General features: G+C 42.4%; 1 protein-coding gene across 4 annotated transcripts in view; it reads left to right on the forward strand.

The window, feature by feature from the left end:
- Positions 1 to 27,178, forward strand: part of CTNND2 (catenin delta 2) — a 904,171-nt gene that overhangs the window by 775,455 nt on the left and 101,538 nt on the right. For all 4 annotated transcript variants that reach the window (XM_027605522.1, XM_027605518.2, XM_027605519.2 and 1 more), the window contains 2 exons: positions 1,281 to 1,466; positions 15,399 to 15,572. In XM_027605522.1, the coding sequence (XP_027461323.1) occupies positions 1,281 to 1,466; positions 15,399 to 15,572 (360 nt within the window). The remainder of the gene's footprint in view (positions 1 to 1,280; positions 1,467 to 15,398; positions 15,573 to 27,178) is intronic.

Raw genomic sequence — 27,178 nt, forward strand, 5'->3', positions numbered from 1 at the left:
TCCCATTGCTGCTCTAGCAAATTACCACAAACATGGTAGCTTAAAACAACAGAAATTGATTATCTTACTGTTTTACAGGTCAGGAGTCCCAGATGGGTCTTGTTGGGCTAAAATCAGTGTGTCGCCAGGGCTGCGTTCCTTCTGGAAGCTCAGGGGAGAACCAGTTTTCTTGTCTTTCCCAGCTTCTAGAGGTGCCCACAATTCCTTGGCTTGTGGCCCCTTCTTCCATCTTCAAATCCAGCAGCGAGAGGTCACACCTTCTCACACCGCTTCACTTCACCACTTCTGCCACCCCCTCTCAACTGTAGGACCCTCCTGGTTACATGGGCCCGACGGGATAATCCAGGACAGTCTCCCCAACTAAAGGTCAGCTGATGAGGTCTATCTGCAACCTCCATTCCCCCTGGCCAGATAACCCAACCTTCTCACAGCTTACAGAGATTAATGTGGACATCCTGGGGGCAGGGGGCGTTCCGCCTGCTCATCCGTCCTCGACATCCGTCCTCGACTGTCCTGACCCACATAGGGTACATTGTAGCATGTATGTATCTACTCTGACCACTCTGACCATCTTACAGAGGAAGTTACTGAGTCAGAGAGAGGGTGGGTGTCTTGTCCAAATCACACAGCCAGCAGAGATCAAGGGCCTTACAGGTGTCTAGCCGCACAACGTGTGTCCTCAAGCACTGGTTAACCCCGACGCTAAGAAAACAGGAACACCAGCTATGTCCAAACAAATCAGTAGCATGGAAACACTTATGCCCCCAGGTGATCCCAGCACTCGGTTTGCCTGGGACCCCCCCCACCTTTATATCTCTTACCTCATTTTACTCCCAGAAAGTGCCCTGGTAGGTGGGAAATACTGGGGTCTCCGTCCTGGAGCTGGTGGGAATGTGAGTATCCACGCTCTCGATGATTCTGAGCCCTGGTCCCCAGGCGGGAGCGGTGAGTGCGTGGGCCATATCTGGGACCTCTCCCAGGTTGTGGATTCTTTCCTGCTCCCCAGTGAACTTCAATCAACAATGACAGTTGTTTATAAAATTAACTAGCGTGGATAAGAAGAGGTTTTAAGACCTTCTCGGGCTTCTCTCAATTCTTTCCACTGTGGCTGACAAGGGAGCCTTTAAGGAGCCAGCAGCTAAATGTGTCCAGAAAGAATCGGGGATGTGGAAATGACTGCTTTCTCGGGTGGAGAAGGAGTGCTGGTTAGTTTTTATTCATTCCTCCTTGGTTTCCTTTCCTTTTTTTTTTTTTTTTTTTTTTTTTTTTGGGTTCTCCAGACCGTTGAAAACTGTGTGTGCATTTTAAGGAACCTGTCGTACCGGCTGGCAGCAGAAACTTCTCAGGGACAGCACATGGGCACGGATGAGCTGGACGGGCTGCTCTGTGGAGAGGCCAACGGCAAAGACGCGGAGAGTTCCGGGTGCTGGGGCAAGAAGAAGAAGAAAAAGAAATCCCAAGATCAGGTAATGTGGGCGACTCGCAGCTGCATGCAGTGATCCCCTTCCCTAATGGCAGCATTAATATCTCTTCCGCACAGATAGGTACGGGGCTCTATACATTCCGTGCCTGGTAAAATCACTCACGCATCTGCACAATTTTTCCGTGGGGCTTTCACGGCTCAGACGGGGGAGCCTCACATGACTCCCCGCCATGTCCTGCAGTCCAGCCCAGATAGGAACTTTGAGAAAGAGTGCCTCGTGGGTCCTGGGCAGGCTCTAAAGTCCCAGCTTGTAGAGTCTGCCCCGGGTGCTGATTCTTCTGTGTGTCGATCTGCACATTGATGGAGGTCCTCACCAGGGACAGGCGGGGTGCCTTGCAGGTGGTACAGATGTGCACAGTAGGTGTGGTGTCAGAAGGGAAGCTGAGCAGAAATACACAAAAACCCAACACATAGTTCACTGCATGTTTTGAAACATTTCGATGTGTAATCTCGCACTTATTGTTAGAAATGGTGGAGGGGCGCTCAGACTCACAGTTCTCCAACAGAATGACATTAGGAGCTTGGCCTTGGGGGACAATTCTGATAAGTTCAGAAAGCTGTCCAGTTGGAGAGGTCTCTTCAAAACAGATGGACTTCACCTCGAGCCGCTGTAAGTAGGCTGCCTGCAGTGAAGTAAAGGCCAATAGGCAGCCACTCTTGGCCTTGGTGGAATCAAGACAGCCTCCAGCCCTCTCCCTGGGAGCCTCTGGGAGGCAGAATCCTTCACCCACTGGGGCCCCCAGGGAAGGGAGTAGTGTGAGCAGTACCTGCCGGCCCGAAACTCCTGCTACCGAGGTTGTCCCATCTTACTGTGGTCTGGACAGTGTGCTCATGCGTCCAGACTCCCCCTGGACACCATGGTCATTTCCGAGCGGCTAAGGGTCATACAGACCCAAGATCTGGCTGTCCTCAGAAGTGAACAATTAAGAAAGCAGGACAGAACTCACAACACTCTCTCCTCGCAGGTTTTAACTCAAAATAAATAGAAGTGTCTGGTCAGACCACAGCACATCATTTTTCAAAGTATTTTCAGAGTCATTTTGCTTTGAGGAAGGATTAGAGAAGCTATTTTGTTTGGAGTAAGGATTCACGGGAAGGCATTCTTAAATATAATTCCCAAATTTAACGTGAATGCTCCAGTGTTGGCATTTTTTGGGCTGTAGTTCTCTTGCTGCTTGTGACCCCTGAGGGCTGCTCCAGGAATACCTACAACCTCTAGATCTGTATGCTCCAGCATAAACACACCTATAATTTAAAAAATACATGCTGCTTGCCTTTTTGATGGTAATCATCCACTCTGAGAAGTTCCCAACCCTGCTCTCTCTCCTGTCATGGATCAGTGCTCTGTGCCCACTGTCTCCCCAAGCCTTTTAAGAGGATTGAGCCATAGTTCTTAATTCAGCCACTTAAAAACCTCCCATCAGGGGAATGCAATGGTTAACTAGCAGGTATTTCTTGAATGCGTACTATGTGTCAGGCATCGTACCACATAATGTCAGATACCCCAGTTTTCCTTCCCGGTACTACCCAGACCATGGTGGTTTCTGAACTTTTTTAATATCAGATAAGTGATAAATGGCCTAACAAAGGTATAATGAATGGGTCCTTCTCATGGTTTCCTGCTGCATTACCATATCCCAGAGGGCCCCGTCCCTTCACTGCTTCATCCCGGAAAGTGAATGAGCATAATAAAGTTTGAAAACAGCATATGGGCAGGAATGCGGTGCTTCCCAGTCTATCCAGTGATCATAAGCCCCCGGGGTCTCACCCACCACCTACAGACTCAGAACCTCTGGGATGGGCCCAGGCAACTTTGGAGGACAGATTTGGGAAATTATATTAACACATTAGCCTTGGTTTAAAAAAGCAAAAGCAAACCTTTGAACTGAGCTTGAATTCACTCTGACTTCAAGGTTTTCTCTCTAGTCTGTTGTTTGAACTCTGAAGAGCATCCTTCTGATGACCCCCACACCTGTCACTGGTGTCCCATCAGTAGGAGTCAGCCCCAAACCCTCAACCCTTTTTCCAACTCTGGCAAGGTGTGCTCACGTGGCTTGAAGCCCTTCAAGTGACCAGCGAGCTTAGGTATTGATTGGGTCCGGAGAAGTCAGGAGTCAGAAGAGAATATTCATGGACTTCCCCCCAAAAGGCAGCCCTCCTTTCAAGCTGGTTAGCTGCTTCCTTAGAACCTTATGATGAACAACTTACCACCTTAGAATGTTGTATTTTTGAACCATATTTTATGACATCGATGAGCTATTTTCTAAGTTGAGTAAGATGAAGAGATTCATACAGTTTTATCATTTTTGCCAAAAGTCTAAGTGAAGATTTATAAGGGTCATTTGTCCCATGTTTTTCTGAGGATATTCTTTAAGGAAACAAAAAGGATTTCTTGAAGAAAGTTTTGCTGAAACAACCACATTAAAATACAGTAGAACATTGTTGTTTATAAAGAAACTTCAGAGTTATGGTTTCCTTCAAGTGATAGTTTTGTAAAAGACTTTTAACTGTGCTCTAATATAATACAAACATATTTTATGAAAAATTTTAATGTAAACAGATAGTAGTTACGCTTGTTTGCAAGTCATTTCGTATGTCTGTCAAGTTCAGTATATTTAAAAAAGTCAAGAGTAAAAACCATCTTGCACTTAAAACCGATGGAAGGGAGGCACAGCTGAAAGGTCTGGAGATGGGGAGGAGAGCATCAGTCATGAAGGAGCAGGTGGGCACATCCGCTTGGCAGCCCTCCCAGCCTGGCGGCTGGTCCCCTGGAGGGAACTGAATCTAGATGGCGCCACCTGCTGGGAAGGATGGGCATTTGCGCCAGGCTGGGGTCTCCACGGAGTGCTCTGGCTTCACCCTGAGGAACGTGGTTTGCCCTTCCCGGAACAAAGGCGGCCATTCCGAATAGTCTAAAGGAATTAAAGGCCAGCTGTCTCAAGTGAGAGGAGGAACCACGGCCCTAATTCACCCCTGTTAACAGGTTGCAACAAGGTGAAAAATGGAAATGTCCCCAGGCCTAAGACAAAGTATCCCCATCTTTGCCTTCAGAGCCTGCAGGCTGATTTAACTCACCTAGAAGCTTCCGGAAAGTTCTAGGTTTACAGCTTTAAAGATGGTCTGATATCCATTCTCTGGAGTCTCCGTTGCTCATAAAGTCAGGTTTTCAAAGAATATATAGTGATTAGAGAGAATACATAATACAAAGTGAAGTGAAGAAAAATAATAGAAAAACAAGAGTGTATATAGAGTTATAGATATGACATAGTTAAAACCTGGCTGATTTCACAAAATGTGTGTCACATGCAAATATAAAATATGTATATTTTTATCTATTTATATTCGTACGTATACGTATGTGTTTCTAGAGAAAGTGCAGTCACATCAAAGACAGAGGATAGCGATTCTCTTGTACTTGGCATATTAACAAATTTTCTAATAGGCGTTACATTTGTAATCTTTTCAAATACCGTTTAGAAAATAATATTTTAGAAAGCATGAACTGATTAAGTCAGTGTTTGCTTATAGGAATGTATTCGTCTTCTCTTTAAGATGGCCAGAGAAAGGTATACAAGAAGGTTGTCTAATCCACAGCACATACTTCCTAGGACAGAGGGGCCAGAGATTTTCCCAGGAAGACAAAGTGATAAAAATCATAATTGGTTTAATGATTGCCTCTGGAGCTTGCTGTATCCCAGAAATTCATGTTGACTCCTACATTTGGCATTGTTATTCTATACCTGAGGAAAATGCTATGATACTGTAAAGGTCAGATTTAGTTAACAATAAAAATCTCAGAGGCTTTATCCTTTAGATTCTTAATTGGAATAAAGCAAAAAAATACATGATACAAGGATATGCTTCATTCATGCTCTTATTTCAAGAAGTGGTTGGTATTAGGGCACCTGGGTGGCTCAGTCAGTTAAGCATCTGGCTCTTGATTTCAGCTCAGGTCATGATCTCAGGGTCGGGAGATCGAGCCCAGCATGGGGCTCCATGCTCGGTGAGGAATCTGCTTGTCCCTCTCCCTCCCCCCACTTGCGCACATGTGCGAGCTCTCTCTCTCTCTCAAATAAATAAATAACATCTTTAAAGAAAAAAAAGAAAAAAAGAAAGAAAGAAATTGTTGCTATTGAACCAAACTGGAACCATCAGACTATGAGCCCCGGCGTGTAGAAGTATTTAACATTTCTGGGCATCATATTCTGATCCAAAATGGCTTTGCAAATTTACTAATCTCTGACTCTGTGTTCCGTGCCTGTTGCCAAATTATAAGAAATTGCTGGTCTCTCTAGCCCTTTTCAGGCAGAACCCTACCCCCGCCCCACCCAACAGTCTACACGGCACGTGCCAAGAGGCACATCTCACCTGTCAGGGGTTCCGCCGCCTTCTAGCAGGGCTCTGTGCCAGTTGCCGGCCACAGTGGGGACAGTTGGCAACCGGAAGATTGGCACCCCGGAAAATGCAAGTAGACAAAATTGCAGTATTTACTTTTCCACCTTTTGTAGAAATAAGCATCTTGTGTTTTTCAATTTGGGATATGGCCAAGGTTCCTGGGATGATATCCTGGGGTTGGTGCTACTCAAAAGTGGATTTGAGGTAAAGAATACTGGCTGCTGGCCAGAGCTGACCTGAGCCTTCCAGACCCCTCCGTGTGAACTGGACAGCGCAGAGAAGCTGCTGAGAAAAAAAGAAACAACAAAGCAAGACAAGTGAGATGCCCTAGAACTCAGAACTCCTCTTTTCTGCTTGAATATTGCTTGTGATTTTTTTAGTTCATGTGGATATATATGTGTCCACGTGGATGAGGACATTTAACCTACCAGAATTCAGAGATGATTCTGATCTGATACTTTCATATGGTAGACTTTCTCTCTCCCGATCATCTTTGTTTCACAGTTTAGCGAGCTGTGATCCATTTAAGAATGGGCATTATTGCTCTTTTCCACCTCTTGCTTACATTGTAGATGCCAAATGCATGGAACGGCAGGAAGTTTCATTTATGATATCACCATGCTCTTTTAGACACAAGAGCAATAGTAATGGGATTCTGCATAACATGATTTAATGCCCTCTTATTTTTTCCCTGATAACAGACATGTCTGGGCAGAACCTCCAGGGGTGTCCACCTGCATGCTTTCCTGGCCCGTCCTTTGTCCCACGGGCAAGCCTCTGAGATTTTGTTCATGTTGTTCCTCTGTCTGGCCTTCTACTCCCGTTCTACTACTTAGGAGATTATCCTCTAAGACCAAATAAAACATCACCTCCCTCCTTTCAAGACTTCTTCCAAGTAAAGAATTACTCATCCTCTAATCTACTTTCACCTGGTTTTATTGAACTTCCCCTCCAGTGCTGATCTACTCTAGTCGCTGACTCCCTTAGAGAGGGAATCTGCTGAGGGGAAGGACTGGGTGCATCTGGTTTCTGTCATTGACTTCTAGCCCAACACCCAAGAACCAGCTATGCTGAGTGACACTCAGGTTTGGGTCCACGGCAGCCTCCACCGCTAGCTGGGGAGGTGTTTGGCGTCGACGTTCACAGCTGTGACTTGTCCCAGCTTTGTCCATTTCTTTCTTGATGACACTTTGCCTCCAGGAGCCACTGTGAGCCAAGAGTATTCTGTAGACCTTCTCTTTTCCATTTTTGGTTCAAACTGCTATCCAGCTTCTCCTGACAGTGCTGCATTTTATTATGTTAGTCAATATTCTGCATCTGCAAGGACCACCAAACCTAACAAACATTCTGTATCATGATAATCATCTGAGAACTTGGGTTTCATGTCAACAAGTGCGTACAGGTGTGTCTCAAAGTTCCCTTGGAGAAGCAATACTTTTGATCATGCCCTGAAGGTGTTAACACATGACACATAAATGGTATTAGATGTCACAAAATCCCATTGCCTGAAAGGTGTCCTGGGATTTTCAGGACTTTGTATCTGGTATCACTTCTTCGTGAGCATCACACATTGCCCACTGCATCATCTGGATGCTGTTGGCCCAGAAACGAGCCTCTGACACTCAATAGTGATCAATGTCCCAAAGTGCACAAATGAATTTTCTTGCTAGTTTAAATCACACTGGAGATTTGAGTTTTAAAGAAGTTTCTCCTTATTTTGGACAAAATGGATGTTAATTATAAGCAAATATAAATATGCATGTATATACATGCGTATATAACATGTAAATTATATATGAGTAAAATAGGAATAAGCCATGAGATGAAAGGGATACACACACCTCCACCACCACCCCTCCTAGACAGTGCCACTATTGCAATTTATACCAGGCAGATATCCTTTCAGATCTTCTTTCTCCATTTTTATGCACAGCTTTGTTTAACCCTTCAAAATACAGGTTGACTACATTGATGTGAGTATGAGTTAGGGCGCATGTCAGACAGCCAAGCTCTTAGAGTTTGTAAGTGTCCTGAGGGTTGATAAGTGTCCTTCCCGCTAATGTGAAGGTCGACGCTGCTGGCAGCCCGTATCTGTAGTCCGCAGAGGCTCTGAGATCTATCGTGTTCTCCTCTTTGGGAGAATTCCTCTTTCTCATGGTCCATGATGGCTCTTCATGTCCATCATCCAGGAGCAGAAAAGGCACAAGGAAGACAGGGGAGTGGGGGAGTGTCCTTCTTCCCCCCAACCTCCGTGGTCTGTATCGGGTCATGTTAAAACCCAAAGTGCAAGGGGGGCAGGAAAGTGTAGCATATCTGTGGGCCAACCATGACCCCAGGGCATTTTCTTAACTAGGGAAAAGGGGGCGCAGTGGTATACCTCAGGGGATGCAGCAAGAGCTTTCTGTCCCTGTGAGGGGGCATCTTTTATTCCTGAAATTGTTGAGAGTTGTCTGCACACAGTGATGAAAAGTTTGCCTTTATTTATTTCACTGTTGGCAAATTCTCTGCCAACAGTGCAGCCCCTGATTACCTGCCCTCGGTGACCGCCTCCACCGCCCACCTTGACACAGCACGGACGGGGAGACAGGTGTGGGCGTGACACCCACTCGTCTCACTCTGCGTGTTGTTGTACAATAGTTAATCCCGTGACTCAGCATGACCTTTTTCCTTGCCAGCAAATTGTCGCCGGCAGAATGGAGAGAGGGCTGCCAGGAATCGCACCGTAGGGGTGTACTGTGATGTGTGAACCAGTCTCTGATGATCAGAAAATGTGGTTGCTTCCAAATCTTAACTAATGTAAACTGTAATAAACTTGCGTAGCTAAATCTCACCCACGCCCTTAATCGCTCTTCAAAGAGAAATTCTTAAAAGTGAACTCTCGAGCCCAAATGAATCTGGGTGCGTAAGCCAGATTTTGTCTTAATCACGCTGGGTGGCAGTGACAGCTGATGCGATTTATCATCACGGATGGATCTGCCCTTCGTGGCATTCTTGGTGCTTTTTAAGTTCTCATTTCTTAATATCACAGGTTGCCTTTCTTCCAGCTTCCATTTTATTAATAAGCATGCTTTTTCTTTTCGCTGCTTAATACCATTTCTTTACCAACCATCTGCTTATTTGAGCTGCTGCTCATTCCTTATGGCTGGCCTCATTGTGCCTTCGCCTCACCAGATGCCAGGAGCTTGGTGACTCAAGACATGATATTTCATGTCCTCAAAGCAACAAGTCACACAAGCCTGCAAGATCGTGGTCATCCCTGTTTGTGCAGCGACTCTCCTTGGTCACTGCCTATGAATGAATGAGATTCTCCTCATACTGCTACTCCTCTCCTATAAATACGTCCCATCACCTAAAAATGCTGTTCTTTTACTTTCAGTGGCTTTACAGACTTAAAACTCTGATGTATACTTCCCATTCACTTTCCTTATTGACATTTTACCATGCAGTGCTTCATGCCATCAATAAATACTCTGTGCCTGGTCAGCTCTGTTGGTTAGGCATCTGGCTCTTGATTTCGGCTCAGGTCATGGTCCCAGGGTCATGGGATCGAGCCCCGCATCGGGCTCTGCATTCAGTGGGGAGTCTGCTTGGGATTTTTCTCTCTCCCTCTCCCTCTGCCTCATCTCCTCTTCTCTCTCTCTCTCTCTAAAATAAATAAATAAATCTTCAAAAAATATATTCTGTGTTTTATACTACTAGATCAGGGTTTCTCACTCAGCCTTGCCACTCTTGACATTTTGAGCTGGATAATTCTCTGTTGTGGGGGCTGTCCTGTGCATTGCAGGATTTTATCAGCATTCCTGCCTTCTACCCAGTAGATGCCAATGGTACCCCCTCCCCCAGTTGTGACAGTCAACAATGTCTCCAACATTGCCAGTTGTCCCCTTGGACGATAAAAATCCCTTCAGTAGAGAATCACTGTATTAGATTGGCTTTGAAGGATGTATCATCAAAGATATAAACAAACAAGACTATGGGATTACCTGAGGGGGGTTGGCATGTCAAGGACAGAGCCCCTTTAAAAGGTAGGTAATGGAAAAAATAAGTAAAAGGTAGGTAATGGAGAGATTCCTGGACCAAGTTTCCCGAGATGTGGATGAGAAGTTAGGAACAGAGAGAATTCTAGAGGGGTGTTAGTGGTGTTCTGGTTGGTTCCATTACAATGACTGGGAGAAAGGGCAGGCAAGCCTGGTGGTATGGACCAGCCTTGGTTACACTAGTCTGTGGGGCACAGCGCCGTGGCCTCATTGTGCCAGTCCCTAGAGTAGGCAGGATCACTGGCCTCCCTCCCACCTCTTCCTGAGGGATGTGTGCCCGTTGGCTCCACACCCACAGAGATGAATCAGCAAGGCTTTCCCTGAATCTCTTTTATTCTGATCCTTGACTCAGAAAATATATCCTGCCTCTTTAACACAGGTTTATCATCTCTCAAATGCAAAACCCTTCATATCTTCTTCAAGGAGAGCCTAGAGACAATGTGTGCCACATAAATACAGCTCGTTGGCCACCACCTCTGTCCCCTCTTTGCAAGGGCTCAGCCCCCTTGTTGCTGACGTCTTCTAAATAGCGCCTAGGGGACTTGCACACCTGAGCTACCCTCTTCTTCAAAATTCCCAAGAGTCAACACAAGAATCGTCTCACTCCTGGCTTTTTATAGCTGCTCAGAGGGTCTTCATCACTTTTATTCCCTGCCTCCCCTTCCCTCATCCTCAAAAAAGCTGGAAGCGATAATGAAACTTTATAAAAGGAAAATCTATTGGTAACTCCGCCGTTCAAACCAAGCCAAGCCAAGATGGCAGACAGGATGGACTTGTGTGTATGTTGTTGCTTTTTAGAGGATGTAGTACAGGCTGCACCCTGATTAAACCAAGCCCTGCGTGAGAAAATATTCCTGACTATTCCCATCTTCAAACCGTCTTCTCTTCTGACGTGGTGCGAGGTGCAACTTCAGCTGGGAGGGAAGAGTGGGATTTTAAAGTTGAATGTCCCCCTGATCCCAGATCCACACCCTTTATCTTTCAGTTTCCTTGGTCTGTTGTTTATTTCACCAAAATCCCTTAAAAATGAACAGCCTGCACATGGGATAATGACAGTGATGTCCCCTCACTGGTAGAGAAATATGGGCAACAGAGTTGCATTGTGCTGATGAAGAAGCCTTTTCTGAGTGTGTTCTGAAGACACAGCTGAGCCAGAGAAGCTTTTCTCCTTACGTGGCTTGTGTGGCTGCAACTTCAGTGAGAGCAGCCTGGGTCGCTCAGCAGCCTGGGTCGCTCAGCATCTCTGGGCTGTGGATCCTTCCCCTGGATTTGGGGAGCACTCCTTCTCTGCATCTCCGTGGTACCCAGCCCAGGGACGGAGGTGTAAGCCCAGTGGAGGGGAATAGCTGAGAGTCTCTCGTTAATTCTTCGCACTAGTAGGCGCTTTTATGAGTACAATAATTCGAGCACTCCGTGAGTCACCATCCCCCAAAGAAGCCCATGTTTACCAAGTCTCTTGGTGTGTGGACATCTTTACTTTCTGGTTTGGGAACTTTCTGATTTTTGTCCCTAACTTACATCTTTCTCTTCATATAAGGAGAAAAATGGCTTCCACTCTTTCATCCTCAAGCCAACTAAGAAATCTTTTACATAGAATTTAAGCTGTGTGGGGAAGCAAAAGAAATAAAAACAAGTCCAAAGAAAGACTTTTTTCAAGTTGGTTGTTTTTTTTTTAAGCCACACATTAAACACGGTCCCACCCAGTGTAACTTTCTTCCCAAGCAGACATTTCTTACCCGTGGCCAGCATGTCTCTACTCCCCTGACTCTGACCAAAGCAGAAAGCGTCACGTCCAGAATTTGGCAGCTCCTAGGCTTCCAACATGGAGGCTTGTATACTCTTCCTTTCCGAAAAGCTTTGAGAATTTCCTTCTTGAACAGAGAATATACCTATTTTCAATTCAATACAATTTTAGAAAGTGAATGATACAAACTGTTGACTGATTTGTTTTATTGGTGTTAGTCATACAGTTATACATTTAAGACCAGGAAAGAAAAGTGTTAATAGTATGTTATTGAGTGTGGCACTATTTGGGGTGACAAAATCAATTGATTTGCTCTATGATTGGCTGTCAACATAATCTTGCCAGACTCTCTCCTTGCTTTGCTGACAGCCTGCCCCGAGAGGGAGAGCTCCATGGCAGAAAGGTCGTAGAGTATCTCGAGGACCCTACTACACCAAATTTACTTAGTGCTTACTGTGATTACTGCTTCGTCTGCTCAGGCTACCATAACAAAGCACGACAGACTGGGAGGTTTAAACAACAGACATGTATTTCTCCCAGTTCTGGAGGCTGGAAGTCCAAGATCAAGGTGCCAGCAGATTCAGTGTCTGTTGAGAGCTCTCTTCCTGTTTCACAGATGACCTCTTCTTGCTCTGCCCTTACAAGATGGAAATGAGAAAGCTCTGGTGCCTTCATTTCAAATTTTAGGATACATGTGTCTCATATTTACATTCGTAAATAGCGTATGTCCACTTTGCTGAAAAAGTTGCATATTCCATGACTTCTCATGGATCCTTACTCTAGAAGAAGCTTAGCATTAAAAGTTTGCATATGCAGAATTTTCACCACCTAAGCCAGATCCTGATGTCACCTTCACCCTGTGGTCCTACTGATGTTGATTTTCCAGGCAACATAATGTTAAGCGTGCTAACACTCTCTTCAAGAAGAGACTTTTGGTCTTTTTATAGGTGGTGAAAATCTATTTTTCCTGGACAATTGATAATTCTTACCCTACTAACTCAATAAAAGTTTGAAATAATGTAGCCAGATAAAGGCCAGCTACACTGACTGTCTTTGAAATAACTCTTTTTCTCCAATATTGACATATCAGGGTGCCATCAACGTTCTGAAATAGCAGAGAATCCCCTTTGAACTCCATTTCTAGTTGCCATCAAAGATTACCCGTATTCACATCAGTTTTCCTTTTATTTCCTTCAGATTCTCTCTGTAGCCATTAAGAAAGGATCATAATAAAAGGTATTTAAGAGCTACATAGATCACATGTCCGAGCAGAAGAAAATTGTGTACTGATATAGCCATTTATCCTATTTTATTGGGCAGAAGTTAGGAAAGGAGAACGAGATGAAACCCAGCAAATGATATGCACAGCTGCTTCTTGCTGCTCTTCAAGTTTGGCTGGCCGTCACATTTTGTAAAGAGCATGCAAATACTGTTTCTGTGAGCCTCTCACTGTTGCAGGAGCTCGCCCTGGAGGAGACGGAAATGCCATCCCTCTTGAGTTCTTAGTTGCATAGTCTGATTTTTCTGAATATTATCACATCTTTATATGAAAGCAATAGCTTAAAAGTTTAAAGGAGATGACAAGATAAACAATGGAAAAAAACCACATGAAATAATTTCCCATTTCTAGGGCGCCTGGGTGGCTCAGTCGGTTAAGCGTCTGCCTTCAGCTCAGGTCATGATCCCAGGGTCCTGGGATCAAGTCCTGCATGGGGCTCCCTGCTCAGTGGGGGGTCTGCTTCTCCCTCTGCCCCTCCCCCTGCTCTTTCTCTCTCTCAAATAAATAAATAAATTATAAAATCTTAAAAAAGAAAAAAGAAAGACTTTCCCATTTCCTGTTGTGCCAGCAGAAAGATTCAGCACCCCAAGCTGGTTTCCCTAGACAAGCCAGTATTAGCCCTGCTTTATCCAGTGTAATGAGCCCATCTCAAAGCATGAGCAGGGAGCAATGTGACAAGACTGTTCACTTCCCATTTTGTTATTTTTTGTATTTAAAGGAGATGTGCTGGTTTCACGCTTGTGCATGTGCAAAGTCATTTCAGAATGGTTTAGACGTGGCTTTGGTTCAAAGAACAAGCAGATCCCCCCTGCCCGCCCCCCACCAAGTGTCCTTGTTACAGAGTTAAACTTGAGTGACACTCTCATAGAAAATGATCTTTTGTGGGACGTCCAACATCCATCCACGAGATATTCATCTCTGAGCTTTGGCCTTAAACAAATTGTATCATAAATGAGAAAAAGAAGACATGAGTTTTTAATTTTTCTCTTGGAAAATAATGAAATTCTTGAAATGACTTGTGATATTTAAGTAACTTTACATTTTCACCACCAACATTTCCATTTTTATGTTACAAAGATATGAAGGAAGCCTATTTTGCAGTAAAATTTTCAGAACTAAGAAACAGATTTTGAAATATAGCTGTGATTTTTGTATTTATACATATATGTGTATATATGTATGCACACGTATACATGTATATACATATATGCACACACATGCATGTATATGTACATACATGAATATCTGCAGTAAAGCTTAGTATATGTCATTTAGACTATATTTTAAGTAACCATTAACAGACACAAATAAGCAGTTAAGTAACTTGATGCTCTCACCCTGAAATTGTAAAGGATTATTTTGTGCTACCATGATTTCGCTCTGAAGTGAATATTGGAGTATTTTTTCTAAACACATAGTTTGCTTCATTTCTACCCTCATTACATTTGTTGGTTCCATTTTTCCCAAAAGACAAAGGCTGTGTGTGATCAAAGATCAGAATCACTTTTAGAATTTCTAACATTTTTAAAAATATGAGTAACAGAAAATTTGAAATGTAGAAAAGATGAAAGACATAAACATTTTGTTAAGATTTTATAATCATACAGGTTTTCCTTGTGCATTTTACGTGGTATAAAGCACAAACGCCTTACTACTTTGCATCCTGCTTTGTTCATTTCACTTTTTATCATAATCATTTGTCCACGTTGCTACACGGTCTTCATAACTATCATTTTTAATGGTCTGCCGATAACTCCCTTGCACAATAAGCGATAGCTTTTAAATTATTTGCATTAATTTTTAATTACACATTCTCCTATTATTCATTAGATCCAATTCAAAGCAAACTGAACTATCCGAATAGCTGTAAGACCTAATTTGCCTTTAGCTAGGTCGATGCATCTAATAAACCATAGCAATTTTCTCTTCTGTGTCCATACTGATAACTGTTTGATGCCTATAACACAGTGATAGAATTCAAAAGCAAACAAGTACGTATTTTATAAGTTATATAAGAATGTATCCGTTGGCACGTAGGCTTAAGAAGTGAGGGTGTTTGATTATTAATCTGTACTGTGTTATGCTAGTAGTATGCTAACTGTAAGACATGCTGCCTTGATCTTTAACCCTCTTCCATTCTGCCCATCAAAATTAATATATTTTTTCTTCCTTTTTATAGCAATGTGCTGACACCATTCTTAGAGAGCTTATGCGTTCTCCTGTCAATTACATTCACTCGTGTACACGCTCAGCCACCCTCCACTTTCCATCATAAGCTCTGCGTGGGCAGGAGTGGCTATCCTGTTTTTGGTCTAGTAAGGCATTTCTCTATATGCAAGAGATGTTCACCAAATGTTATGACCCCCCTGCTTTTGTTTTTGTCTACAACATTTGCAGAAGGCAAAGTTGGGAAGTGTAATGATGTTAAAGATGTTTGCTCTCTTATTTTTCTTCCACCAGTGGGATGGAGTAGGACCTCTTCCAGACTGTGCAGAACCACCAAAAGGGATCCAGATGCTGTGGCACCCATCAATAGTCAAACCCTACCTCACACTGCTCTCTGAGTGCTCAAACGCAGACACGCTGGAAGGGGCGGCAGGCGCCCTGCAGAACTTGGCTGCAGGGAGCTGGAAGGTATGACTAGTTCATTACCATAAAGAAGAGATCTGGAATTATGAGCACGTCCTTAGAAAGGAATAGAAATCTAGTTTTGAGATAGGCAATTCTGATACAGGTTTTGAGAATGCTAGGGAAAGACCAGTTATGTTGGACTTTTGGACACCGAAGGTATTCCTTTTAAAAATTCTCAAGGGCTCAGGGGCCCTTGAAAATCACTACCAAATATAGATGAACAGATGTAAGTATAGTCATTGAAAATGTTGTGATATGCCTTCCATTTTATGTGTGTAGCTGAGCTATTTTGTTTTCAGGGGAGATTGTGACATGTTGACGCTTTTCAGAGCTCTGTTGTTGACTGTTAGGGGAGCTAATATCCAAGCACCTTGTATCAAAACCCATGTGAATCCCTCTAATGTTGTAGTTGGTCCTGTCCCCGAAGGAAAAGAACTTCTTTCATTTTTAACCTATGGGCTTACAGAGACAAACAGTATTCCTGGGTCTCTTTGGCCAGAATGTTAAAGTAAAGCAGATATACGATGGGGAAGGAGATTAGAAGGGCCTTTTTCTCTGAGTTCTTAGAAACACACACTATCCCTGATTGGTTTTCACAGAAAATTTCCATGACCCTCATTTTGGGTAGAAAAGGATTCACCATAGCAAAGAATTCTTGAGTTTGATCCCTCCCCATCACATGAGCTTGTCTTACTGCATAAAAAAGTGTAACCACCTCGAATGAGGGCATATGAAGAAAATACCAAGAGAGGAAGTTTGGGCCTCTGCCATCCATTTTTCACTCATTTAATTCAAAGCCTGGGGTTTGGGATACACATAAATCACTATCTAGCATTCACTTTCTTCAAAACAATGTTAATAAGACACATGGCTGCAGAGAATTCTCAGCTCAGTACCACAGGCACCGCACATACTGTCCTCAGCATTGTCATACAGTTATATCCTCCCTTCTTGTTAGAGCCTCCAACATCTGCCTTCATGTCACCTCTCACTTGTCATTCTGTTTCCACTGCTACAGTCCCAGCTACAACACCGCCTTCTTTCTCAGCTGGGACATCCCAGCCTTAACAACCCTTCCCAGGAGCTGGCTGCTATGTACGCACAGGCCCGTCCCTTCTTTTGAGAGTCTTAGGAATGAGTATCATTGTCCCTTTCCTGTCTGTCTATAGGTGTCCCTCATGTTGTGCTGAAGGAATTCAGGTTGGGTTAGGCTTGAAGTGAAGGTTATCTCCTGCTTCCAACCAGAGAAAAGCTTCAAAAACAGAATCAGATCAGGCAGAATTCCAGAATAGGGCCTTGCAAGGCAAGGAAAGAGATAAGAATGGAAATCACTTCCTTGAACTAACCCTTAGATCTCCTCTCCCTCTAAATTTAAGAGGCTTTGATTCAAATCTCAATTCAAACCTAGTCTCTACCTTTACCGAGCTCTGTGACCCTGAGCAAATTATAGCACCTCATGGTCTCAGATGTGTCATCTTTAGACAGAAAAGACTGTGGCTTGCTTCATGTCACAGCTTTCAGATCAATCATGGCACTAGATGCAAAGATGGAAGCAGGATGCCACAGGCCAATGGGTTGTCATTACGTTGGGCCAAGAGTTTTGTCAACCTTACTTTGTAAGAAACATTCGCCATCCTAATTAATTCTAGACAAGTGAGAAAGTCCTCAGGCAGGGCAAGGGGCTGCTAAAGAATATTTGTGTGTAGGTATAAATATATAAATATAAAATACTTACATAAGAGTTTTCTGATCAAAATACAAATACACAAGCATGCGTAATAGTCACATTGTCATCATTTATTGTATACTGTATTAACATGCCATATTAAATGGTGAGGAAATATATGAAAAGGGAAGATAGACCATCCCTAGGGATGATTTAAGAAGGTTATCATTAAGCCAAACACTGATAAATTGTTATAATTTTTTTAAAGACTGAAAATAACTTGTACAAAAACCAAACAGAAATCCTTCCTTTAAAAAAAAAAAGATTTTATTTAAGAAAAAAAATCTTGAATGATTGAAAGATTGATTTAAGACACATAATAGCATCAAGTTTCATGTGGACAGTGCTATCATTTGAAATCTAGAGTACTAAGAATGTATTTTTATAGCAACTGTTGAAATTTAGTGGCATTTTTTTTTTTTAGTGTCCTTAACTTTTTAGGACCCAAACAAAAGCACAAATGTGAAGGTAAAACACCAGAATTTTACATGGAGGCAGCTTTTTATAGACCTCATCATCTGAAACAATAACTTCTCTTTATAGGAAGATCACGCACACTCTTCTTGCAACAAATTGACTAGTAAACTAGATCTTCATAATGGTCTTAAATACTTTTTAAACTTTAAGAGACTCATTACTTGGTTTGTGAGCATCAGAAAAACGTAATGATATTATGGCAGAAGCAAAGTAATGAATTTTTGTCATGGCCAACATGGACTGCAGTTACTTTTTTTCCTCATTTACAGTACAATTATTTTGTTTGTCACAGAATATTAAAACAATTGGATATAGTAGTTTGAAGATTTCCAAAATGTAAATGAACGCCCATTCAACTCCCAATTATGGGTTATTTCTGTCGTAGTTGAATTTTATGAAAACCTAGGGATTGAACTATAGAAATAAATATGCACTTATTATTAAGTCAGATATTTTAAGTATCTTTGTACAGTCCATTTTCCCCTAAAAATGTAACCAGTTTCAAAGAATCTATTCTTTGCCCATTTACTTTTAAAATAAGATAGAATAAAAGGACATTTGGATACTAAGCTGTTGATATTTAATGAGGTAACATGATAGCAACATAGATGTAGTGAAGAAGGAAACAGAATCTCTGGCCATGTGGCCAATATGAATAAAAAATAAGAGAACTGGGAAATTTGAGACTAGAGTCAGGGAGTCTAGAGACAGCCTTGAGAAGGACAATGAATTTAGCGTAGCATAGCAGTTGGAGTATCATGTTAGAAGTGAACCAGGGCATCAGTGGAATGCAACAAATAAAAGTAGAAATCACGGTTGGACAGTTGTCTTTGTTCTGGCTAATGGTGTGGATGTAAAACGTAAGGTGTAAATAAAAAGAAACCAAGTTTTGAAAGAGTATGGTGAGAATGAGCCCTGAAGCATGATCCCTCATGGGTTAGCAATTGGGTCAGAGTAAACACAGAGGTTATCTTGGGGCCCCACCCAATCAGCAGGCTCTTAGAGACAACACACCCCGTGGGACATGGTGACCAGCCTGAGGCAGGACAAGGATGGGCCCAACCCAAGAAGGAAGAAATGGAGAGGAGCCAGGTCATAACCAAGTCATTGGCCCTAATCACACATGACTTAGTGATTTCTTCCCCCCGAGACCCCAGTGAGTAGTCCTGATAGCGAGGACTGCACCTAACACTGTAAATGCCATATGCGTCCAAGTCGACTATAGAATAAACCTGGTTTGGGTTAGTTTGGCATTACTCTCATCATTGTCATCAGATGATCTGATTTCCAAAGCCCTGAGTTTTTGAACTCTATTCTGAAGCTGTAGAAACAGCCAAACCTGAGGGACTCCCACTTCAAGCCAAGATGCCAAGATGGAGTAACAAGGTCCAGATTTGCCTTCCTTTAGGGCAGAATAATAACAACAATAAAATAACCTAGAGAAATATAAGAAACAGTGGTTTTTAAGACACCAAGCATGAGTCAGTAAAGGACAGTGGTCTCTAAGAGACGGGAAGCAAGCAAGATGGGTTCTCTGATTGCGTCAATGAAACTTGGCACTCATGTAGGGCTGGGTATAGTGTGCCTTCCCGAGAACCAGACAGGAAGACCTCCTAATTCAGGGCCACTGGGTAGAGTGCTCAGGAGGGTCTTGCCTCCCAGTACGAAGCATATAATTAGCCCTGGACCAAATATGATCCAATCTTTCCTATTAAATCTTAGAAGTAAGATCCAAAAATGGCAATCATTTCCAAGTAAGTTAACCGAATTCTAGAACAAAGCTTAAAAATATCTAAAGGAATACAAAAAATATGCAGCACCCAACAGGTTAAAATTAAGAATGTCTGACATCTACTTGAAAATAACCTTACAAGCCAAGAGAAAAGAAAATGTAATTCATAATGAGGAGAAAAATTAATCATTCAAAATCAACTCAGAACTGACACAGATGTTAACATTAGCAGAGAAGCGGTTGCTATAACTGTATTTCTTGTGTTCAGAAGTTAATTAGAACATGGAAAATTAAGTAAGACTCAAATAAAACTTCTGGAGTTACAAATACAATGTCTGAAATGAAAAACACATGGGGTGAGATTAGTGGCAGGTTAGACTGTGCAGAAGAAAAGATTAATGAACTGAATAGAAACTACCCAAAATGAAACACAGAGAAAAAAGGAGAAACCACAAATTATCAGTGAACCTCAAGTGGCCTGATATACGTGGAATTTGAATCCCCAAGAGAAAGGAGAAAGAGAACAGAAAAAAAAAAAATATTTGGAGTCTTAATAGTTGAAAATTTCCCAAATGTAATGAAAACCATAAACTCACAAACCCAAGCAGCTCAAGGAAACCCAAGCAGAAGAAGCATGAAGAGGCTGCCCTAAGGTACATCACAGTCAAAGGGCTCAATATTGGTAGTAAAGAGAACATCTTAAAATCAGCCAGAGTAACATTGTATGTCAACTGTACTAAAAATTATTGTATATATTATGTACATAATACATATATATATGTATATGTATGTATTAAAGCAGCTGGAGAAAAAAAAAGACTTCTACATACAAAAGGAAGAGTGACAGCTGATTTCTCATCAGCGACTATGCCAGAGATAGGACAGTGAGGCAACACACTGAATCTGCTGGGCCCCATTACATATAAAGTTGATTCTGGTTTGGTGTCTAGCAGGCACAACCTGTTCTTAAAGGAACCCCTGGGGCACATATTATACCTATAACAGTTGTAAAACAATCAGTAAAAAAACAAATCCCCATTTGAGCTCAGGTTAAGACATGGGCTAATCTGGGAACTGGCTTTATTAATTACCTGAGCAGTTGGGGCAGAGGGGATTCGAACATAAAAACTTCAGGTTAACTGTCCCAGCACTATCAGAGCTATGGGGCTCAGGACATGCCACTCAGTGTTCTCTTCTTCCAGTCCTGAGGACAAGCAAGTATTTGTAGGCTCTGCATCGGGTTCTAACCCCACACATGGGGACCACAGATTAAAGGATTAGTTTGGCTTTAGGAGAGACTAGTCAAAGAGCATGTGATCACTTCTGAGCCCTAACAGCATTTTTGTAGAAGTGGTTAGAACTTGCTGGCCCTATAAAAATCTCAGTGGCTTTGATCCTTTTTATGTAGTTCATTTCAGTTGGAGAATGCTGTTCTTAAATAATAAGCATGGATTCTAGAAATCAACCTGATCTTATCTTTCATCAGCTAAACATGTTTTCATCTCCAACTGTGAGCTGGAAGCTGGAAGACAATTGCCATAAGAAGCTGAGTTTGACTTGGTACCTTCCCCCTGGCACCTCCCGGTACAAAAACATGAAAACAAAAAGTTCAAAAACCATTGTAGAAGCTATGATAGGAATATATACACAAGGGTGTATATATAATGCTAGTGACTATAGCAAAGAGACCCCAAATATGCAAGGACTAACACAAGATAGAAGACAGAAGTTATTTTCTCTGATGTAACAGGTAAGGGCAGCTGTGTGAGGAGGGAAGCTCCCCTCCATGAATTAATTCACCAACGCTCACAGCTCACAGACGAAGGGCCATCTTCAACATTGATTTCCAGGGCTACTCTTGTGGTCATCATCTACCAGCAGGAAGCAGATAAAGAACACAAATCCACATCCAGAAATATCACCAATATCACTCTCTTATGAGAGTCAAGGTCACACCTCTCACATAATCTGGGCTCAGCTCAGCCTCCAGCAGACAAATGCTTTCCATACACTCATACACCACTGACAATGAACAACGATTCTCAGGCGTTTTGTAGTCTAAATCCAGATTCAAGAAAAGCAAAATTCTCCATTGTCAAGGGACAGAGATTTGCTAATATAGTCAACTTATGTTATAAAATACAACACTTAATATCATAGTAAAACCCAATGGCACTCCCATTACCTTACTACCCGGGGCTTCAACAAAAGCTGTGCCTTTTATTTGCAAGACTGAAAGGGTTTATATCAGCATGGTCCCTCCAGGCTGTGTGTAATATCCCCGGAATGACATGTTTTCTGCCTCCAAAGGAAAAATAGGAGATGTAACTCCCTCTCCCCACGAGGCACCATATTTTTAAAGAAAAAAAAAGGGAGGGATATATTAAAGGAAAGGCTTTCTGATTTGGGGTCTAATAAGTGAGGATGAAAAACAATTAAACTACTTTTATTTTCTGACATTGAATAAAGAATCACTGAGCCCGCCCTGCCTGCACTTCTCAGTCAATCATCATCATTGTTGAAAAAACAGGGGTATAGGCAATTTCATTTGAACCCCCATTCTTGTGCATCTCCCCTCTTCCGTGGGATGTTTACACAGCCCTGACACTAGAGAACATGCAGGAGTCTCAGAATAAGATCTGTGGCATCCTTCCTCTCAGGCATGCCATGCTTGTGATCTAACAGAGTCATATTCTCTTGCCCAGAAGGTATTTCTAAATGCCATTTGCACACAGTGAAGACATATTTGATAACATTCACCAAAAAAAAAAAAAAAAAAAAAAAAAAAAAAACACCTTTCTGTGTTCAAAAGGGTTCATTCTTAAAGGTCTGTTTTTTGATTGAGAATTACTGATCCTTGAGATGATTTGAGAGTTAGGGGGACAGGTATACGTGTTGCTGTTGGTTGAATGAATGCTTCCCCTACATCACTTTTACGTGAGTTTGACCTTCTTTATTTGTTCCTACAACAACAGTATATCTAAATGTTTTTCCCCTGGGAACTTCTCTTGCTTGGCCGTTAATATTTTCAGCATTGCATAAACACTTGCAATAAAATTCAGTCTTTGCACTAACCTGACTACATTTTCAAAACACAAACACTTTAGATATGCAATAGCTGCCATTACCTTCATTAAAAATTTTATTTACTAAACTGATTTACTGGTGCAACAACACAAAGGGGTTCTTCTCTAGTCCTCCTCATTACAGATACAACTTTTTAAAATGGATTTTGAAAACAAAAATATATGATCCTACAACAAGATCTGAATTTAAACAGCAGACCCCGAAGTCCTATGTCCACCACAACAGAACCGAGCATGTGAAGGGCCCTGTGGTAACGTTGCCCAGTTGCTTCATAAATACTGTTGTAGTCACCAACCATAGTCCTGGGTGAACATGGTAGTTCAGATAAAGATCCACACTAGAGAGAATAATGTGAGGTGTGCAGCAAAAGCCCCACACCGTTTCTGGATATTTTGAACATTCTCGTTACAGTAAACTGTCAGTTAAAATGAGACTGAATAAGCAAAAAATTTTTGGTACTTTCTGCCCTCTCACCATGAGAATGAAACAGTGTGGTAAATAACATGGTATCATAAACGAATTCAGAAACAAATTTCAAAATCTTGGGTAATGTGTGTGAAATTCCTTGCAACGTATTACTCATTTTACAGCTGTAGGATTTTAGCACGTTGTGGTCCTGAGACACTACAGGATGTTAAAATGCTTCTGAAAGGTGAAATTACATTTGGAAGAGTTTGGTTTGAAAATGTGACTTTTCTTTACCAATCAAAAGAAAACGAGGGGAATTTGATAAGGGAATTCAATGGGAAAACAGTCATGCAACAGAAAACCACTGTACTTCTAAAGCAGGAGAACTTGTAAGATAATAAAAAATATTAATATTTAATATGAATAGAGATGTTAATCAACAAATTCAGAAGTTTAGCACTGTCATGGGTTCAGACTCCTAATAGAATATTTAGTACTGAAAAGAGAACACTATCCCTGGTTATTTAGCAAATTATTGGGATTTCATAAGAGGGAGAAGCTAGTTACATTACGGTGTTGATCTCCTTTTAGGAACATAAATCAGCCTTAACTGAATCAGCTTAACCAGGGCAGAAATTTTTTTCCTGTTTATGGCTGGGCTGGGAATTTAAAAAGCGAAGTTCCAGGGGTGCCTGGGTAGCTCATTTGGTTAAGAGTCTGATTCTTGGTTTCAGCTCAGGTCATGATCTCAGGGTCGTGCAATCAAGCCCCATATTGGGCTCCATGCTCAGCAGGGAGTCTGCTTGAAAATCTCTCTCTCGGTCCCGCTCTGCCCCTCCCCCCATGTGCGTGTGCACACACATGCTCTCTCTCTCTCTCTCAAATAAATAAATAAATAAATAAATAAATAAATAAATAAATAAACAAAATCTTTAAAAACAAAGCTCCCGAGATCCACATTAGATTGATGTAGTCTGAGCTGAAAGCGTTGGAAGGTGTTGACCTCACTTTATTACCAAGCTCTCCATATGGACAACAAGGAACCTTATTGGACAAAAACTCATGTAACTATTTATTTTGTGTAATTCAGTTTGGGTTCGTCTCTGAGCTCTCATTTTGTCCAATACAAAAAGGGAAAAAAAAGAAAACACACCGTCTAGACATTTCTAGGTAAACTCAATAGTATGCAGCTATTTCTCAGTCTCTTCAGGCTTAACACTTGGCCGTATTGATGTTTGTCAGCCTTCATCCTCTCCTGCCCCCTGCAGTTGATGCTAAACTTAGGGTGGGGGGGCATGTCTTGCAGGCATATCCCTGCAGGGGACAGGGATTCGGTGTCCATTTCTCAGTGTGGAGTCATCTCTTGTCCTAAGCCACCTCTCCTCCAGGACAAACTTCCTTGTCCTGTTGAGGTCTCTGAGGGGACGTGACAATTGGTGATGGACTGTCTCTGGTCCAAGGGGCTCTCCTGGCCCACACCTACCCCTCTAACTATTAAGCTCCCCCAAGATGCAGCCACATCCGCTCCTTAACCCTGGCAGGCACTGTCCACACTGTTCACGATGGGGCATCTGGGTTGTTCAGTTGTTTGAGCGCCCAACTCTTGATGTCCGCTCAGGTGATGATCTCAGGGTGGTGAGATCAAGCCCTGTTTCAGGCTCTGTGCTCAGCGTGGAGTCTGCTTGAGATTGCCTCTCTCACTTTCCCTCTGCCCTTCTGCCTGCTCGCACTCTCTCAGTCAGTCAATCAGTCAATCAATCAAATCTTAAAAAAAAAATCCGACAAAACTCAGCATTTACTGCTTTGTGCTCTGTCCCATCCTGACAATAGCAGTTGTCCTTGGGCCAAATAATGATGGAGCCTTTCTCCAGGAAGAGCTATGAGCAAGGAGGAGGAGAAACAGCTTTTAGTAGCTTGAACTGCTATCCCATCACATGTGTAGAAGCAATCCTTTCCTGACACAAACAAGGCCTTTCTCTTTGTAATTCCAATTATAGACAACTTCTTGTATCAGGTCTCCGAAATCGGGGCAAGCTGCTTCTCAGGACGAAGTTGAAATATCCAGTAGCTCCACTGACGGCACTCAAAGACTCCTTAACTCAAGAGTTTCAAGGTGTGCCAAATAAGTTACTGCAAGTCCAAAGTAGTAACATCAGTTACTAAGCCAAGATTCATTGGTGCATTTGTAAGGATTATATCAACTATGAGTGCAGATGTGTATAACTTACACTGCCTTTTTGAGAGGCAGATGAGAATGATGGTCCAAGTACACCAACCCTGGGACAGTGCTCTCTAGGTTCAAGACCTGGCCGAGCATCTGCAGGCTGTGAAGCCTTGCTTTGGCTCCCTTTCCTCATCTGTAAAGGATGGAAGTAACGGGAGTGCCTACCACATAGGGTTGAGATGGGGATTAAGTGAGTTAATACATATAAAGTCATTAGAGGAATACCTGACGATTGGTTTAAGCGTTAAGTTTCTTTTCGCTGAAATATTCTGAGGGCTCGTAACCCTCCTGAGATCACCGTTGGGAAAGCATGTCACCAGGAACAATTGGAGACGTGTCTGTGCTCTTTTCTCCTGGGCCAGACCCTCCTCCTTTTCTTCTCCCTCATCCTCCATCTTCTCTTCGTCATTCTCCCCCTCCCCCCCTTCCTCCTTCCCGTCCTTCTTCTCTTTTTGAGTCGTGAAACACCCTGTCTTCAGCTCCTGGACCATTTTCCTTAAAGACATCCTGGTCCACACCTCGAGAGTGGCGTGCTCAGTGCACGACGCTGTCGTTCCACCTACAGAACGTTAAGGTCCCATCCAGAGATTTCCGTCTCAACCACAATGAGTTATGATACATTTTTCTCTCGTGCCCGGCTATTTTTATGCCAGTGATACTCCTACTTTTGTTTCTATTACAAAACTCTTAGCAACCCATACACCTTTCCACCACAACTCACTTCCCTTCTGGAAAAACCTGTGTATGAGCTTTGTGTTTCTGTGTTGAAGGCATCTACGAAACAGTCCCTATTTCCCGAATACTTTTCTCTCTTTCAGCCTGTGTACCCTTTTACTCCTTCTTGCTGGATTTCACGTAGGTTACACACATGGTTTTCACACGATCTACTCCAAGACTGCTTAGAAACCATCACTGTCACATAGCTTTGCATGTCAAGAAAACTTGTGGAAACTTGCAACACGTCTTGAGTGAAATGTAAATAATATATTCTGAGTTGCCTCATATTGAGCCGATGTTGTGAATTTTCCATATACGGGTGACTCTTGAACAATACGAGTATGAACTGTGCAGGCCCACTTAGTCATGGATTTTTTTCCAATAAATACAGCCGTACTGTCAATGTGTTTCTCTTCCTTATGATTTCCTGAATAACCTTCTCTTTTCTTTAGCTTACTTTATAATAAGAATATAGTATAAACACATAAAACATACAAAATATGTGTTAATCTATTGTTTACATTATTGGTAAGGTTTCAGGTCAACAGCAGCTATTGATAGTGTTGATAGTGAAATTTGGGGGGAGTATAAAGTTTTACACAGATTTTTGACCACATAGGGGGTCAGTGTCCCTAATCCCTGTGTTGTTCAAGAGTCACCTCTACCTACAAACCCACAGAACTAAATGTTTCACAGCAAGAGTTACTGTCTGTGTATCACTAATGTAAGATCACATCCATTGTCTGATTATCTCTCTCCCCTTAGGGAGAACATACCGCTGTTGACCATTTCCTCATTCCAAAAAGGCATATCTGTACCTCATACACATTTTCAGCCACACACAGACATTTTTTGTTACTCTGAAATCACTTCCCAGAAAGCTAAAGCATTGTCACTATTTTCCAAACACCGAGTCATCTTTCCATCCAACATGGGAGGGATGTAATAAAGAAGACAAAACAAAGTCAGAGCCTTCCTTTCTTGGCTCATTTCTGAGACGGCCACGTTCCCCTCTGTCTACATTTGGAAGGATGGAGGGGAGGGCAAGACCGCATCTGGGAGACTGAGCACAGAGGATGAGCTGAGAGAGAGGTGACAGCAAAGGAGGGAGTATCCTCAGCATCATAAAGAGAAGCAGATGTGGAGTAACAGGCCAAGGCACAGGTGACCCCTCTGGGCAGGTTATTTAACATGTTTGTGTCTAGATTTCTTCATCCGTAGAATAAGACTAACTAATG

The sequence above is a fragment of the Zalophus californianus genome, chromosome 5 (assembly GCF_009762305.2).
Source record: "Zalophus californianus isolate mZalCal1 chromosome 5, mZalCal1.pri.v2, whole genome shotgun sequence".
NCBI classification, from domain to species: domain Eukaryota; kingdom Metazoa; phylum Chordata; class Mammalia; order Carnivora; family Otariidae; genus Zalophus; species Zalophus californianus.